Source organism: Clytia hemisphaerica, unplaced genomic scaffold (assembly GCF_902728285.1).
Source record: "Clytia hemisphaerica strain Z4C2 unplaced genomic scaffold, Clytia hemisphaerica genome assembly, whole genome shotgun sequence".
In the NCBI taxonomy this organism is placed as follows: domain Eukaryota; kingdom Metazoa; phylum Cnidaria; class Hydrozoa; order Leptothecata; family Clytiidae; genus Clytia; species Clytia hemisphaerica.
Genome location: NW_027104060.1, coordinates 1453147 through 1470208, shown reverse-complemented (window position 1 = coordinate 1470208; position 17062 = coordinate 1453147). Strand labels below are relative to the sequence as shown.

Genomic DNA, 17062 nt, shown 5'->3' with positions numbered 1-17062 from the left:
AATCTAAACATAGAATTTAAAAAAAATATCGATCATCGTATAGAGCACTAAAAAATACCCTCTTTCTATGTTTAGTTTGTTCTACCTTGGATTATAACTGAAAATATCTTCAAAAAACCTTCGTCCGCTATCAGCCTGCGCGGTAATCTTTACATGCTTCAATTCTTAGATAATGAATAAGAGAGGTGCGCTTAGCTAAGCCGTGCTCGCGGGCAATACTGATTAATACTATTGACACTTTTGACATCGGAAATGCGGCACAAATCTTAAAAGACATCACTCTTGATTGCATGGTTAAGGTATCATATTCACCTCTTACCTTCGGCTGAAAACTCAACGAGAAGGGAAGATGGGTTATTTTTTCCTAAATACAAGGCATTTTTTGTGAATTACAAATTACAAAAAGCATCCATTCCATTTTGGCGAGAAAGTTATCTTAATTTTAGCAAGAACTTTTTTACCTGCAACCCTGACCACATTTTACTATCACATTCGAGGAGAGTTTGAGATTGGGAATTCGAGAAACTTTTTTTTTGAAAATAGAGGTCCAAGTAAATCTTTCTTTTAATATTTGGCAACAGCTAAATTGACTAAACAATTTCATACATATAAAAACTTATACAAAATCCGATGAAATCCTATTTCCTGTGAAATAAACCCTTTTTGTTCCATAAAAATAAAACTGAAAAAATCCCTTCCTTAATTTTCGAAGCCACAAGGGGAAACAAAAATACTATAAGCTAAAGTATTTAGATTTACAAGACAATATCCTATACAAAAATTTCTGTGTCTATTCGGTGTATCGATCTTAAATCTACACAGGCTTGAAAGAAGACTTATTCCAGGGGAAACGGATGGTAATCGTGAATTAAAAAAATCAAAAAAAGAAAAATAACTTCTCAATAAAATATGCTAGTAAATATAATTATTGGTCAAAGGTAATATGATGTTTCGATGGTCAAGCACCCAGTTCAAACAAGACAGCAGCTAACAATGCCAAGACACTGGTATCGATCATTTGCGAGGTAGAAAGTGTAAGAAGTTCTTCTGTGTATGGAGTAAGTGTACGTCGGTTGCATGGTATTTTGGCGATAGATAAAAGGATGTTCACGGCACGACGTAATAAACTGATACTCGTGCCGCAAATCTCCTCCGCGTTCAGACCAGGCTGTACGCGACCGCCGGATGATAGATAGTTCGAAGTATTCTTCTCAGCGTCGTATAAAAAGGTACAAATATTTCTAATGGCGGATTTCCGAGTGGCCAGCACCTTTGAAAATCGTTCGGAATTGGCTAAATTGTCTACTAAGATGATGGCAAACTCACGGTTAGGAATAACTTTTTTGTTAGCCATGTGGCGAACTAAAACGTCACCCATCTCTTGAATAACGCTATCGTTAGGGTAACGCATAATGTCTTTAACGTTTTGATGATTGATTGTCATTTTGGCCAGGGCTTCTATACAAAGACGTTGAGCTGATAGAGCATGAGATCCGGGCGCAGTTGGAAGTGGATCAAGTGCTTGGGAAGAGCCGCAAACAACCCAGTGAAGTAAACCATTAACTAGCGGTTCGCGAATATCATCACGAATTTGCTTCAAGTTTAAATGTCCACCGATATTGGCGAGTAAAACGAGCGTGTTCTCACGAATTGAATATAAAGATTGCCACCACGTGTCACTGACATCATCACTCAATGCGTTATTGGGTACAGTTCTTTCTTCAAAACCCAGTTTGAATTGCGAATGGTCAGTAACTGCGTGTTCGTGTTTATAAAGTAAAATGAATGCACAAATGGAGAGTAGACCAGAATGATTTGCTAGCACCGAATCGTTACCTTGGATAAAAGAGAGACTACGAAATACATTTGACATGGCAACACAGCGCTGTAACAATGAATGTTTGTTGTCAGGGATACCGACGAATGCAGTACTCTGCTTAATAACGCAATGTTCACTTTCAACGTTGCCTCGATTCTCGCGTTGTAGTCGACGGTTCAAGTACTCAATGAAATCTTTCGAATCTTTCAAATATTGTTCGTCACAAGGTATAATAAACTCGAGATCTTGTAAAATTTTGGTAATGATAGGTGCTTTTTCCTCTTTCGACTCGTGCTCACATTCGTGCATGAGGTCGTCGATGATTTGCATACAACCCACGGGTGGTTCGGAACCTTCCTTCTCCACTTTATCCAGCTTCGTTTCAATGTCTGTTGTGGTCGGTGAAGGCGACTTAAGAATTAAATCTTTCTCAGGTTCTGTTTTTATACATGCCTTGCTGTCTTTTGCTAGGGTTATCGATGTTGGAGATTTGACAAGTCGATCAGGTGACGGAGATTTAATACGGTTCTCGGGTGTCGGTGATTTGACCCGGTTATCGATTGTCGGAGATTTGACACGGTTCTCGGGTGTAGGAGATTTAACACGGTTATCGAGCGTCGGAGACGTGACACGGTTCTCGGGCGTAGGAGATTTGATAAGGCGGTTAAGCGTTAGAGATTTCACAGCACGGTTATTTTCTTTTGCGATTTTATCATTTGACTGTTCTAAAGTGACGTTGGTCCGTACTCTTTGTTCGTCTAGCTTACGTTTCTTAGCTTCTTCAGTTTTCGTTACAACAGGGATACCTTTCGGAAAAGCTTGAATGGTAAAGTCCCTGTTAGGGAAAGCTGTTTGAATATGCTGCGTATAATCTCCACCTCCTTCCTGCCAAAATTCTCGTCCAGAATTTAAAGTCTCTTTCATTCCACCGACGACGGCGTTCGAAGCGATATTCGACGTGTAACTACTTTGGGCGTTTTTGCAAACGCCTACCCACAGATCAGTCAACTTATTATTGATCGTAAGACCTTCGTCGTTCGTATCCGTAGTAGCTGATATAGGTATCTCAGTAAAAGAAAAATCGTCGAATAAGTTACCCATGGAGCGTCGGTAATGGTCCATCAAAGTGTCTAATAAACCAGGTAATTGTTTTAAATGAAAGTACGTTATAGTGTTATTATCAGCTAAAAGAATATTCAGAGTATCGATGGCCCAAGTGCATTCCGAAACCAATCCCGATTTCAATGACATCATGATTCTCCATGCTTCGACAGGACCTGAAAAGAGAAGAGTTGATTCGTCGAAAATCGAAAGCAGACCCTGGTGTATTTCTTCAAGTAAAGTTTAACTATGCAAGTCGAACACATTTTTCGACATTTAAGAACATATACATTAACATTAACAATGCAATGCAACTGACTAGATTTTTTTCTTCTTTATAAAAAAAAAGTTGGACTTGCCCTACGATCAACCTAGAATTAATCAATGAATAATGGCATACCTAGGTCTTTTGATGTCAGCTTCTTTCTTTTCCGTAGGACAGGCTTGGTCGCTTCGACACTATCTGGAGGAAAAGCGAATTCACGCTTTAGGTTATGAAGTGGAGTCATTTGAAATCTCATATCTTGTTGGGGTTGTTGTTGCTGCTGCTGTGGCATCTGCATTCGAGCACGGTACATGGCTGCTTTGGCGTCAGGGCTGTTGAAACGTTTATTCATCTGTTGTTGAGGTGTTTGTGGATTAAATGGTGGTGTGGGTTGCCGCACTTGGTTTTGTTGCGCTTGTTGTTGCTGTTTTTGTTGAGCAGCTTGTTGGGCTTGTTGTTGCTGTTGGAGTTTGGCAGCTTGTTTTTGTTGTTTCTTGGTCAATTTTGGTGTTGGTTGAGACTGCTTCAATTCTTGTTGTTGTTGCTGTTGTTGGGCTTGTTGTTGTTGAAGCTTGAACTGCTGCATCTTCATTTGCTCCAACGGGTCGCGTGATATGGGTGGCATCTTATTTTTACCTTTCTGATTCTGGAAGTTATTCGGTGATGCAAAAGCCGACCTTGGGTGTCTTTGTGCGTTTTGATTCCATGGCATCCGCTGCAGTCCTTCAGGATAAAGCTCCGGTGGACCTTGACGAGGTTGAAATCCACGAGGCCAGCCAGCGCCCATTTGATCGTTCATACCAGGTCGCATGTTACCGAAATTTTGCATTCCTGGCGGCCTTTGAAACATGGGGTTTTGAAAACCTCCGTAACCTGGATAGCCGGGAGGTATGTCTTGACCTTGATTCCCATACGCGTTCATACCCTGTTGGTTGAAATTTCCCATGGATGTGTTTGGCATTGACCCGTAAGGCATGTTGGGATTGAATTGGTTCGGTGTGACCGTGTTCTGCGGAGTCGAGACACTGGTTACAGTGGAAACAGCTGCTGTGGAATTGTTCATCCATGGTTGTGTGCTGGAACTCGCGGTCGTCGAAGTCGCGTTCTGGTTTGTCATCGCACCACTCGAAAGAACTGGTTTCACGTCCGGTTGGAAGGAATCGTTGAGAGCGATAGTAGGTACAGCAGAGTTTGCTGTGGAAGGTACTGAGTTTTCGAGCGTCTTTTTTTGACCCCATTGTTTGAGTAACGATTCTTTAGCCTTCAGCTCGTAAGCATGGAGATAAGTCATGTACTGCGCCTTTAGCATGTAAGCTACGGTGGCGTCTTCAGCTGGTAGAGTCAAACACGTCAAAATTTCTTTGAAGATTCGTTTTTCCATTACCTGAGTAAGCAAAAAGAAATTTGAAAATACGGCAAACCATCAAAAATAAGATGAAATCCTTCCGAAAATAATCGCAAACGGGAATAAAAAAAGATTTCCTCAACAAAGTACCCCAACAAGTTTTTTCAACTCTTTGCAAAATTTATCCACTGGCTTTTGATAGCCCAGAGGATCAAATTACCTCGTGCATTTTTTTAAATCGAATGTGAAAGATGAAGCGCTTAAAATACAGAAAAGACAGAACTTTCATATTTACCTGTTGAATACCACCACGTTCACAGACGGATCGAAAAAGGCTGTACAAGTCAAGGGCTTTATTGCCGATTACCGGAAGTTTCGTTACTGGTGTACCTGTTGAAAAGCAAAGACGACAATATATACTTACTGCATTATCCAACTAACAAAAAATGAACCTTATCTAAAATCAGTGCGTACCATTCGAAATTTACTTCGAGAAAACGTAGCCGAATGAAGTGAATCAAGCAATACAACTAATAACAAATTTTTTTAACAAAAGATAGTTTGATATTCTATCGTTACCAACGTTTTCAACTCTACTATAAAACAAACGTACCATTGACACTCATGAATGCCAAATATTTGTCGAAGAAGTTTCGTTTTTCTTCGTCCTGAATAACGTCGTAAACTTTCGACAACTGCAAAAGTAATAGACATGAAAAATTGAGAAATTCAAGCTTAAAAAACTTCAATGACAAATACGAAACAATAGGCTTTTCTAGAGAATATCATCGCCATAAACTATACAGAATGTAAAGCGGAAAATTGGGATAAGGGTTTGATAGACTTATTTTGATGGGCAAATTTTATCATATATAAGAGATATTAGAGGACACAATACCTGGTCAAACTGCTTAGGAGCAGTCTTGGCTTTCAACTTCTTTTGAGCATTCTATGAAAAAAGAACACAGCAATAATACAGGTCTGTAAGTTCAGTTTTGACAGGGTTTTGATTCTCGTGATGTATGAAGGACTAAGTACGAGTGCGCATGGTTTCAACCAACTTTTTAGGTGTCTCTTTATTGAAGTAAGGTGCCCAACGTTTTAGGTCTCCTTGAGAAATGGCATGATTTAGGTACCCCATTCAGCCGATCAATTTCACTACAATTCATGCTATAATGGTGGTAACTGTAAATCAAAACAATCACATTTAAAGGATACCAAAAGATGACGTAATGGGAAACGAAATAAAAGACAATTAAAATTGGGGAACTAGATGCTGGGGTAAAAAGTCAACAATTTGAAATATTTTTAATTTGGAAAGTACAGCTAGGTACAGCTTGGTACCCCAAATGAACAAGATAACCCCAAGGAATTGCGAAATTCAAGCACCTAACCCCACCTAGGTGGCCTTCAGGTTTCTACGGGGCTTGACACCATGTACATTTATCATACATTTTACAATAATTCAATAGGAGTAGGAAGAGATATACAACTTACAGGAGAGAGTGGAGTGTTAGGCCACGAAGGGCTGAGATTGTCGATGTAGTTGTTGTCGTCTTGAAAAGGAGATGGTGCAGGAGAGGCATTGTTTGGTACATTTGAAGCTGGTGTGTGTGGAGATGATAATACTGTATTGTGGTTGATGAAAGGTGATGGCTGTTGTTGCTGGCTATTTAGGTTGATGCCATTTGAAGGGTCGTCTAAAATTAAATATACAATTACTTCGATATTCGTCCAGTCGGTAAAATACAGGCAGCTAATTGATTTGTTTTTAGAAAAGCATCAAAATGAAATACTGCTTACCATTTTCAATTTTGATGGTCTTATCAGTAGTCGAACTGTTTTCCGTTGAAGCTTGTTGATCTGAATGGAATAAAAAATAAACATTTGAAATAGAAGAAACACTAAAGGTGGACTAGTTGTTTGTCCAAAAAGGGAAAGTAAAACGAAGAAGAAGCAAAGAGGGAGGGAAAAGAAACAGATTGTGGTTATCTCAAATCACAATTCAAGTTTTTTTTAGACATCCCTATTCATTTGATTTGGATTTACTATCAAATGCAAAAACATGTAGGTGTAAATACTATGTCTATTATTAATTAATCACGCGACTCAACTAAAAGAGGATTTTCCGTGGGAAAAAGTTATTTTTAAAACAGTCAGAAGCTCAATAAAAACATTGAAGCGTCATAATCCATAATAGGACACATTTCCTCTTTGAAAAATTTTACTTCTAAAAATAGAACATGTAAAAAAACCCTTATTGTTATTTTCAAAAAACAATCAATTTTTTTTATAACGTTGTCATGGTAATATACTAGTAAAAAAATCTGAGCAGGATATATAAAACCGTTTAATGAGATTCAAGAATTCACATGCTTCTGATCTTTAATAATAGCAATACACAAACTAAATATTCAACAAAGCTAAAAACAGCTAATGAGAAATGTTTGATATCCGTCTAGACAAACACTGTCTCCAAATTTGATGTTTCACATAAAAACACAGTTCTCTAAACAGCTCTCAAACTACTCTTTCATAAAAAAGAAGAGTGGAAATTAGCAATTTTTAACAAGTCGCAGTCATTAACAAGATAAAGAAATGTAGTTTACCATCAGTACTGGGATTGGTTTCAGCTTTGACAGGTGTGCCTTTGGGCAGATTTGCCAGATTCGACGAAGATCCTTTGACTGATCCAGAAGCACTGTGATTGCTATCATTACTGAATGGTGAAGGTGAGTAGGGAGGCGGTGGGACATTGTTGCGAGGAGTTCCACGACCTTGGTTCATTGCCATTAACATATCTTTACTGGGTGACATTGCACCAAAGTCAGGAGGTTGTTGATTCTGACCCATGTAAGGTGCTTGCTGCATATGTGGAGGCATACCAGAGACTGGATTCATTGGATACCCTGGCATTCCGTAGGGTCCACCCATTGGCTGAGGAGCCATTCCAGGTTTTCGAGAAGATGCAGCGGCAGCAACACGTACAGCCTCTGCAGCAATCATTGCAGCATTATCTATGGTTGTAAGAAAAGAGTTGAACAGCTCAATCCTACCGTGACATAAAACAAAGAGTGAATTGAACTTTTAAAAGAAAAAGGGGATTTTAACCAGTCAAATTCATGGCAGTAGTTGATTTTATTGTTGATTCAATTTGTTGTTTTTTTTCATTCCGTAGGGTTCCCCATTGGCTAGGGAGCGATTTTTGGCATGAGCAAAATTGTACAAGTAATTTGGTTGGATTGCATTTAATTGTAAAATGAATCATTTTCTTCCCAATAAAATTAAAACAAAATAATTATGAACAGTATGAAGTATTTACTTTGGTCTTGAGTCGATTGAGGGTTATTGCCATCAGCCGTTGGGAGGTTGTTAGCTGGAAATGCATTTGCATTATCATTTGCTAATTTGTTGGTCTAAAAACAAAATTCAAACACTATTACATCTGTTTTCAGAAAAAGAAAATTCTCAACCCAAATCTAGGCCAGTTTTATTCCATTTATTTATTTAGCTTCATTTTTATCCAAATTATTCTAATATTACACAACTAACACATATTTGGTAGAAGTCTTGTTACCTTAGGTGTGTTGGACCTTCCTTTCTTTGACTTCTTTTCTCTTGGAGCTGGTGAAGAGTCGTTTGGCTGAGGAGTAGCTGGTTTTTGTTGTTGTGGGGTTGGTGTAGATGAATTTGGACCTTCTCCATTATCTTTGGGGTTTGGTTGGTTGCCAGCATTCGATGTTGGTGGAAATTGCTGCATATTTCGACCACCCATCTGCATTTGTCTTTGAAAAGCTGCAAATCGTTGCTGCTGCATGAAGTTTGCTGCTTGGGGATTGAAGTTCCCATAAGGATTATTCGGAGACATGAAATCCTGAAGAAAAAAATTAATTAGGTCTTTAATTTTTTTGAGAGAGGGTATTCGAATTAGGCCAATCAAAAGTCAAATTAAAAAAAATTTTTAACTTCGGATAGAGCATGAAATTCTAAGCAAAAAAGTATGTGCTATAGAGTGCTACAACAATACTCAATGGGTTAATTCTGTAGACTGATCGTTTCCTGTGATTTTTCTTGCCTATCTTAGGGAGGGGGGATAACAAAGAATGAAGGGATGGAAATGGGAAGATGGGATTGACAGTCAAACCTAAGAAGGAAATTGTTTATTGGTGAAATTCTAATGCAGAATAATACCAGGTGACCAAGAAAAAGGTATTTCGAGGGTAACTGTGCTCAAAATAATTTGAATTTTTACAAAATTATTTTTCCATTGTAAAGAGGAAAAACAAACTTATACTTTGGGTTATAACTTTTTAAATTTAGTCCAGTAGTTCTTTAGTTCTTTAGTAAGCTTTTGAAGTCAAAATTCACTTTTGAAAAATGACAAAAGTCATCAAAAATTGCGAATGAAGCAATTAAAAACGTAATGAAAGGGTAATTAATTAATTTCTTTTATTCAAATCAACAGGATTTAGAATGTGAACAACAAGGATAGAATCTTTTTTTCTTTCTTCTTTTGGTTTTTATTCATTTGGAAAAGTACAGCTCTTCTAGTTATTACAACGACGAGCTCTGTCCATTTATATGGTTGCAGCATAATTTAACTCTGAGGTAAATAATAGAATAGTAAACGGTGGAGTAAAATGTTAGTAAAATCTCCTAAAAGGACTGTTATAAGGCCATCAATAACCTTTTAACCAGAGAGACTTGAATATTAACCAACCACACTGGAGGAAAAGTTGTTGGTGTAAGCACTAGACATCTCATTCTGCCATCAACATAGAGCTTGGGGGTAGCAGGCTGAGTTTTCAGCATGCCATAATGAATGAGATTTCAGTACCTGACAGTACCAGCACTCAAAATAAGCCTTTCGACAAAGAAAAATTGAAAAGTTGCATCTAAAACTCTACCTCAAAATATCAATTTCAAATTTCCCAACGAATTGTCTGAAAGGAATTGTTCTGACTTGAATAATTCAAGTGTGAGGTAGTCTATTTGGAAGTTATGAACTGTATCTGACCATCTGAAATAAAATTTACCATGGTGTGTAGAGGGGTCTCTACACCCTCAAGGCCATTTTTCATGCCCTTTTAGCATCTGGTCATCGGATGCTGCCCCTCCTGAAATTACTAGAATTTTGGTAAAACAGCCTTTTTACAGAAAAACAAGAATAAGTGCCCTTCTTGGCCACGGACGCTTCCCTGCCTTTCTAAATATGGCCTGCCCTCCCTACCAATATGTGAATGTCCTTTTAATCAATTTCCCCTGAAAAAAAATGCTTTGCAAAGACGAATTTGGGGAGGCTGGTAAGATTACATCATAATTCGTCCCCCCCTTTCTGAAGAGGGGGGGGGGAGATGAACATAAACTTTTGCGAAAAAGGCTAAAATTTGCAAAATTTTCTTTTTGTACGCCTAAAGTATGTTGGAGTATTAAAGAAACATTTTGAAACTCAATAGTCAGAAATAAAAAAGCTTGAAAAAGAAGAAGCCTTAGAGGGACATCAGATGGTGAGCTCTTTTGCCTGTATATTCCTCCCATGGTTCTGAGCAAAACCAAAATCTTTTAGCCAAACTCTTTTCCAAAGTCAAGATTCAAGTTACAAGTTTTTTTACCTTTAGCAAGAAAACAATAGAATTCTAACATAAAAATCCATCTTAAGAAATTTCAAATTGTCATCCAAGTCTTCCGATGGCCTAGCAAAACTTTATACATTATGCAGCATCATTTTTGAATTTAACTTTGATATAAATAATATTTTAATGCCTTAACCTATATATTCTATTTCACAGTTTCAGAGTAATCCTTAAACTTAAACAATTGTTATAGGCATAACAAGACTGACATTTGAGCATAAAAATAAATTGTAATAAAATATAGGAGATCAAACTTGTACTCAGTATGAAACAGGGATGATAACACTTTTGTCAACATATTTATGTCCAGGATCGATCAAAGAATAAGTTTCTCAAAAAAGTATTTTTTTTATATTTTGTATGCATAATCTCAATGTTGGTCAAAATTAGTGCAGGGAGGGGGCAATATTTGGAAGGTAAAATTTCCAAAGGCCAAGTTTCCCACCCCTTCCCCTCCCAGGCAATTTCCTATCACCACCTGGGAAATTGAATGCTAAGATTGAGTGCCACATCTACTCCCAATAACTTAGCGCCTAAATCAGATTTCCCAATCTAAGCTACTTGTTTGCTTAGTTGAATTGTAAGGCCAATTGTCTGCAAACTGAGCTACCCGGCCACAAACAGGGCTCTGCCAAAATCAATTATTTCCTGTTTTTACCTTTTTTAGGTTTTCAGTGTAAAAGTGTAATAGGTTTTTCAATACTCAATTAGATTCAAAAGTGCAATGATTCAGTGTTGACAATGTGATACAATTTTGGAGATAAAACAAAGTTCCAAACAGTAACAACCTGAAGACAAACTTATGCTATTCGGATATTTTTATCAAGATTTTAAGGGAATTCTTAATTTAACAAGATTTGAGAATTCAATTTGAAATCCATCATTGATCATCACAAGATTCTGTCTAGTTTTTTTGATGCAATAAGACTAAGTAAGGCCTTTCGTTAGTTTGAAACTAAACTAATTTAAGGAAAATTTTTCATTGACTGTCCCTCTGAAAGTGATAACTTAAAACAAAGATCCAACCCATTTTTTTGGTTAGGGCTAAAGGTCAATGTAAGGTTGAAGGCCTTCTTAGGCCTATTAAAGGTCTGGCCACTGGTCAACACCCTGTTTTTACTCTAAACTATGAAAATTTCTTCCAAAATCTGAAATTATTCGCTAGTAAAACCAAAATAAACAGCCTATTACTTATGTTGTGTATATTTCATTCACAGCAGGTGGGTCTATGTGCATCTGTATGATCTTTGAATCTCACTATACAGGCACTTTTTTCGTCTTAAAATTGCTGTTAGTTACTGTGGAAGAATAGACCAATTTGTAGGACCCCGGTATCATGTTGAATGATAAAAAACTCCAGCATCACAACAATAACACACAAAAGCATAATTATTACTGTAAGTTGGTCTAATGTCTACAAAGCAAAATACAAAGGCTGGAATCGCTGATTGAGACTGCATTTTCTTTGTTTAGCTGTTAGAAAGGAAAAAATGTTCTTTTAATCAGTAGATCCAACCTTCCCATTATTCCTATATCTATAGAAGGATGTTGGACTTGGACGATGGATGTCGACATTACATAGACCAACTTCAGTACAGTAACTTTGTATATTGGCCACAAACCTTGTCTAATTCTGCCATGGCAACTATCTGGTCCAGGAATTGAATTAACGATTTGAAAGTCACACGTTTTGGGAATAAAGTGAGCTGAAAAAGGCTGGTTTTAATTTCTCCAATCATTCTGGCCGGACATTATCTGCCACTTATCACGAAAATAAACATTCACCTAAAGGAGTATTGAATTTATGATTTGAAATAGCATCGCAAAGTAACATTTGTATTTGCTTCAAGATTCAAACTACTTGCTTCAAGATTCAACTAATCATTTTTCAGAGAAGATGACTTTTTTGCCTCCAGTTATAGGGAAAGCTAAACATACAAAGCACCCCTGTCTTAGTAAGAAACTACATGTATCAAAAAAGAGGAAACCCTGGGGAATTCCCATATTCTGAGGGAAGCTTGGCAAAGACCACCTGAAAGAAAAAGGGAAACTACTTCATACAAAAGGGCCAAATCCCCAAAATGTTGCATTGTAATTTTGCAGTATTTTTGAACTTTTGCTTCTTACATTTTCAAAAACGAATGGTGGTACGTTAATTTGATCCATGTGGTCTTTTAATGTTTATAAATGAAACCTTCTGAGTAAGCTGCTTTAAAAACTCAAACTAACTACTTGGCAGACCAGATCTAGTTGCTATAATGGAATTGAAGTTACTGTAAATTTGTCTATACAGTACTAAATATTTTCTTATTATTATTTTGATGCTAGACAGTGCTGCAAATAGGGAAATTTCAGTTGGCCAGCAATATTTCGAGTGTAACGAGCGGGGGTCTGGTGGAACCATCTTAGAAAATTTGTAGTCTGTAATAACCTTTAGATTGGCTAAACACCTATTTTGATTTAAAAACTGCTCCTCTGTTAATTAGAAGCGCTATTAAGAAGCCTCTAATCTAAAATTTTAACCGGACAAAATGAAAAACTGAGCTTCAGAATGACCGGTAGAAACTACAAAATGACCGGTATTTACCGGTCACCGGCCGTTATTTGCAGCACTGCTAGAGTCAGTGGAGTTTTTAACCTTTTTTTAAAGAGGCAGCCATGTTGAATAATTATGATACAGCCATGCATAATTTTAAAATATGCATGATACAGTAACTATGCATGGCTGTATCATTGTTTTTATGCTGGAGTACATAATTATTCAACATGGCTTCTTTAAAAAAAGGTCTATTGCATTCAACCTAAGGTTGCATCCTACAAAAGACAGTATAGACCTAACTCTTCATACAAAAATTAAAATGGATAATGATAATTGAATACTATCCACTGATGATCCGCGGCACTATCGTAAAGCTAAAATCGCTTCACGTACTCTTTGCTTGAATAAATGATTGACAGATCAAAGTTTTTCACCCAGGTGTTCTGCGAGCCTTCTCGGCTCAATCCCAATCCCTCAATCCTAAAATGGTAGACTTAACTATGACAGATCATTTTGATGGAAGTTGTTGGAATTTACAAGGTTTTTGGCAGAAAATCCTTTGTTTTATTGTCAATGACAGTTACATCAAAATGCCTCGAAAATGTCAATATGAAAATTGCGTAATCAGAGAACGTATGTCTCGCTCATTATAAAAAGGCCGAGACAAATTTTCAATAATTGGATTGTAACATCGAGTTAAGTCTCTTTTGTTAAGTCACCAGGGGGTAAATAAAACAGACCTTGATACATTTATCGTTCGTTTCAACTTGACCATTTGTTTAAAACTCAGCCTCCTAAATATTTGGGGTAGGTAAAATATGTACGAAGAAATTCATACTTTTCCAACCCGGCCAATCTTTAAAAAAGAAGCGAACAATAAAATGTAATTACCCTTTCCAAATAAACCTCTTCGGTGGCGAGCGTAGTCTACTCTGACGTAATTGTAAAATTTATGTAATGGGAGTTTGACATAGTAATGTAATGTTGTTTGGGGAATTATGAAGTTCTCTGGGATTTTGATTGCATTTATTCAGGTTGATTTTTTATGACTTCTAATGGTACTTTTTCTAACGAGTTTGATTACTCTGTTCTCACACTTATGTCTTTTTTTTTCGCGTCCTTTTTCGTGATTACTTTTATTTATATTTTTAAAGACAGGTAAGAAGGCATATTGATGTAACTGATTGATGACATTGCTGTTATTATTTTTGTTAGATCTAACATATTGATGTTTGTAAGTGCACTATATAGTTTTGATTTCCATTGAAGAATCATATTCTGATTTTCATGATATTAGATGCTGGTTAGAGCTAGCCAGTTAGTCACACTAGCGTCCCGCCAAAATGCGTATCAAAGATTAATGCTACGAAAGCGCTATATCGTTTACTTGACTCTCAAGCAAAAAAATGCGCCGCAAAACTTCTAAAGGGATTCATGAAAAAATAACCCGGCGCTTTTTAATGAAATTAACATTTTCAAAAACTTTGAGAAATTGCCTAAAATTTGAGCCATAGATGAAAAAATTTGAGCCAAGCCAACCTTGAGAACTAATTTGAAGATCAACTTCCCAAGAAAAAGATCTACGGGGGAGGCAGAACCCACCTAAATCCGTGCACCACCGGATAGGCTGTTTCCCGGAAATTTTGCCGGACCTCAAACAATGACCCATTTACATGTGCGGAATTATTTTTACTTTAGGGTATAAACAAGGCCTTAAAAATCGAAGCTCTGTCTCAGGAATTGAATGACAAATTTTGGTTGGTTGATTTTGGCTGCTGCACGTTTTATTTTGTTTCAAAGTTTTAATTAATTGTCTTGCGAACTTGATTCAGAAAACTCTTATCCTTTTTGTGTAAATACATCCTGTAGATGACTGATGTTGTTTTTTCTGAAAGCTAGATTTCCTAGTGTTACTAACTGCTAGCCTGAAAGATATATGACAAATGACTTCACCCCTTACAAAATGGTTTGGCAGTATAGACCTAACTCTTCATACAAAAATTACGGGAAACGCATGTTTGGACTTTGTACCCTATGCTGCACTCAAGCACTTAAGCCAAAGTCCCGCAAAGGCGGAACAAAAATCAGTTTTTTGAAGTTTGCAAAAAAACGCCACATAGAAGATCTTTCAAATTCAGTATGTGAATAGAGCAGTAAAAAATACAACTTTTCTATTTTTCCTTTTTTTTGCAAAAGTTCTAGGAATGAAAATAAAGGGATAATGATGATTGAATACTATCCATTGATGTCCCGCGGCACTATCGTAAAGCTAGAATCGCTTCGCGTACTCTTCGCTTGAGAAAATGATTGACAGATTGAAGTTTTCACCCGCGCAGGAGTTCGCGGAGCGTTCTCGGCTCAATTCTCGGACCGCGCTAAAAATGGTAGACTGAGCTGTGATAGATCATTTCGATGGAAGTTGTTGGAATGTTTACAAGGCTCTTGACAGAAAATCATTTGTTTTATTGTCAATGATGACAGTGCAGTTATTAATTTTGTTAGATCTGACAAATTGATGTTTGTAAGTGCACTTTATAGTTTTGATTCCCATTGAAGAATCATATTCTGGTTTTCATGTTATTAGATGCTGTTTTAGAGCTTTAGGTCTACACTGTTTGGTATTCAACAGATCATTGCTATTTGTTAAAAGCACTAAAAATTTGGTCTGTATCTAAATTCTTACATTTTCTCTTCCTTGACCATACATTCCCATCCTTTGCCTTTGAAGTGCAGCCATTGCAGCAGGATTGTTGAAAAAAGCAGCCATATTGTCATTCATTCTCATTTTATTTGGAAAATTTGTATTTGGACCAAATGCATCCATTCCAGAAGACATTGGATCAAGGTTTGGTCTATTTCTGGGATCAAACCCACCCATTCTAGGATCCATGTAGTTTGGAGGAAACATCTGGGCTTGACTGTTGGGAGGATTCTGTGCTGTATTGTTACTATCAAAGCTTTCACCACTTTCATTAGAAGTTGTGTTATTGTTGAATTTAGCAGCGCCGTTTTGCTGATAGCCGGCAGCACTTGACATGTAAGCATTAGAAGTTGGTGTCGGTCCATTTATTGAACTACTTATGTTCTGTTGATTTGCTTGAAATCCTTGAGTTCCAGGGAATCCACCGTTCATAGTTGCCTGTTGTTGTGGGTCAAAATATTGTTGCATAATGTTTTGATTATTCATATCATACTTGCTAGTATTGAACTAGAATATCTTGGAATAAATACATACCATAAAACAAATACTATCTTCTAAATTTTGAATACTTTGTAAAATGTATTTCTTTGTGAACTTTTAAGTTTAGGTTCAACTATCACTAAACATGGACGAAATTGTGCCCATCAATGTCGAAGAAAACGCACATATTTGAAGAAAAAAATTACATAAACCAGTAGCTCGATCTTTCTTCTATAAGTTTCAATTATTTTTAACTGTAAAATAGAATGTAATAACGATTAATTTCAATATTTCCAAGTCATACTTTCAAAAATTCTCGGCAAAAACTCACAAAATGGAAGCCCTTTCTCTTGAAGCTATAATGCAAAACTAAATTGGCTCACCCCAGACCTCCAGGTTGTTCACGACTCAGCGTTCAAAATGGCGGGGTTGACATTTTCAGGGTGTTTAGTAATTAAAGATTTTGAAAATCATTTTTTGGTACCTTTTTGAAAAATACTAAAGAATCATAAATTACACTTTCGATAATTTCCTTATGGAATCTTTTTGACAATACTCTCTGAGTCGGGATCAAAATTCGTTTCTATAGATCATTTTTCAGACTACAAACCCCCTGAAATTTTCAAACTTTGTTTATAGAAGTGCCAATCATCAGTTGATAGGTCCGGGCGAGAAGCGAGGCGATTTATCGATACGAGGCGGTTTGGCGGCCGCCCACGCTAAAGCTCTGAAGGAGCGGGCCAAACTAACCATCGGAGAGGAAACGTAGTCGTCCTTTGATGTTACCGCCTGCCTAGATTTGGTTGGAGGACTGGAATCTAGCACAAGATTTTTGTGCTGGATTCCAGTCTTCTATTTGGTTTAGAGGAAACCGATACTACCGCAGTTTGATCCGGTCATGTAAAAAACGAAAGTGAAACTGAAATGCAAACTTTTATTGGACTCAGTCAGTTAATCCATAAGTTAGCCTGGATATCCAAGCTCAAAATTTAAGAAAAAACAAAATTTACCTCAACATACAAAGTTCTTAAATTATAGAGCTTGGTCTCCCTAGAGAATGAAAGTGAAAACCCATGTTTCCTAGCCAACCCAGGGCAGCAAAACAGAAATTAATAAAAAGCAGTCTTACAAGATCTAAAACTATTAAAAACATCCAAAGGTTACACCAAAATCCATAAA

The 17062-nt window shown here is 37.0% G+C and overlaps 1 protein-coding gene across 1 annotated transcript; it reads right to left on the bottom strand.

Annotated features, from left to right (window-relative positions):
- Positions 1–546: 546 nt before the first annotated feature.
- On the bottom strand, positions 547–16248 carry LOC136812451 (AT-rich interactive domain-containing protein 1B-like). The gene is made up of 11 exons (XM_067068947.1): positions 15386–16248; positions 8108–8404; positions 7853–7946; positions 7140–7547; positions 6334–6393; positions 6028–6230; positions 5429–5479; positions 5144–5225; positions 4826–4920; positions 3321–4569; positions 547–3096 (listed from the first exon to the last, which is right to left on the bottom strand). Exons 1-11 carry the CDS (start codon positions 15887–15889, stop codon positions 959–961), a joined length of 5181 nt encoding a protein of 1726 aa, XP_066925048.1. The 5' UTR covers positions 15890–16248; the 3' UTR covers positions 547–958.
- Positions 16249–17062: the final 814 nt, after the last annotated feature.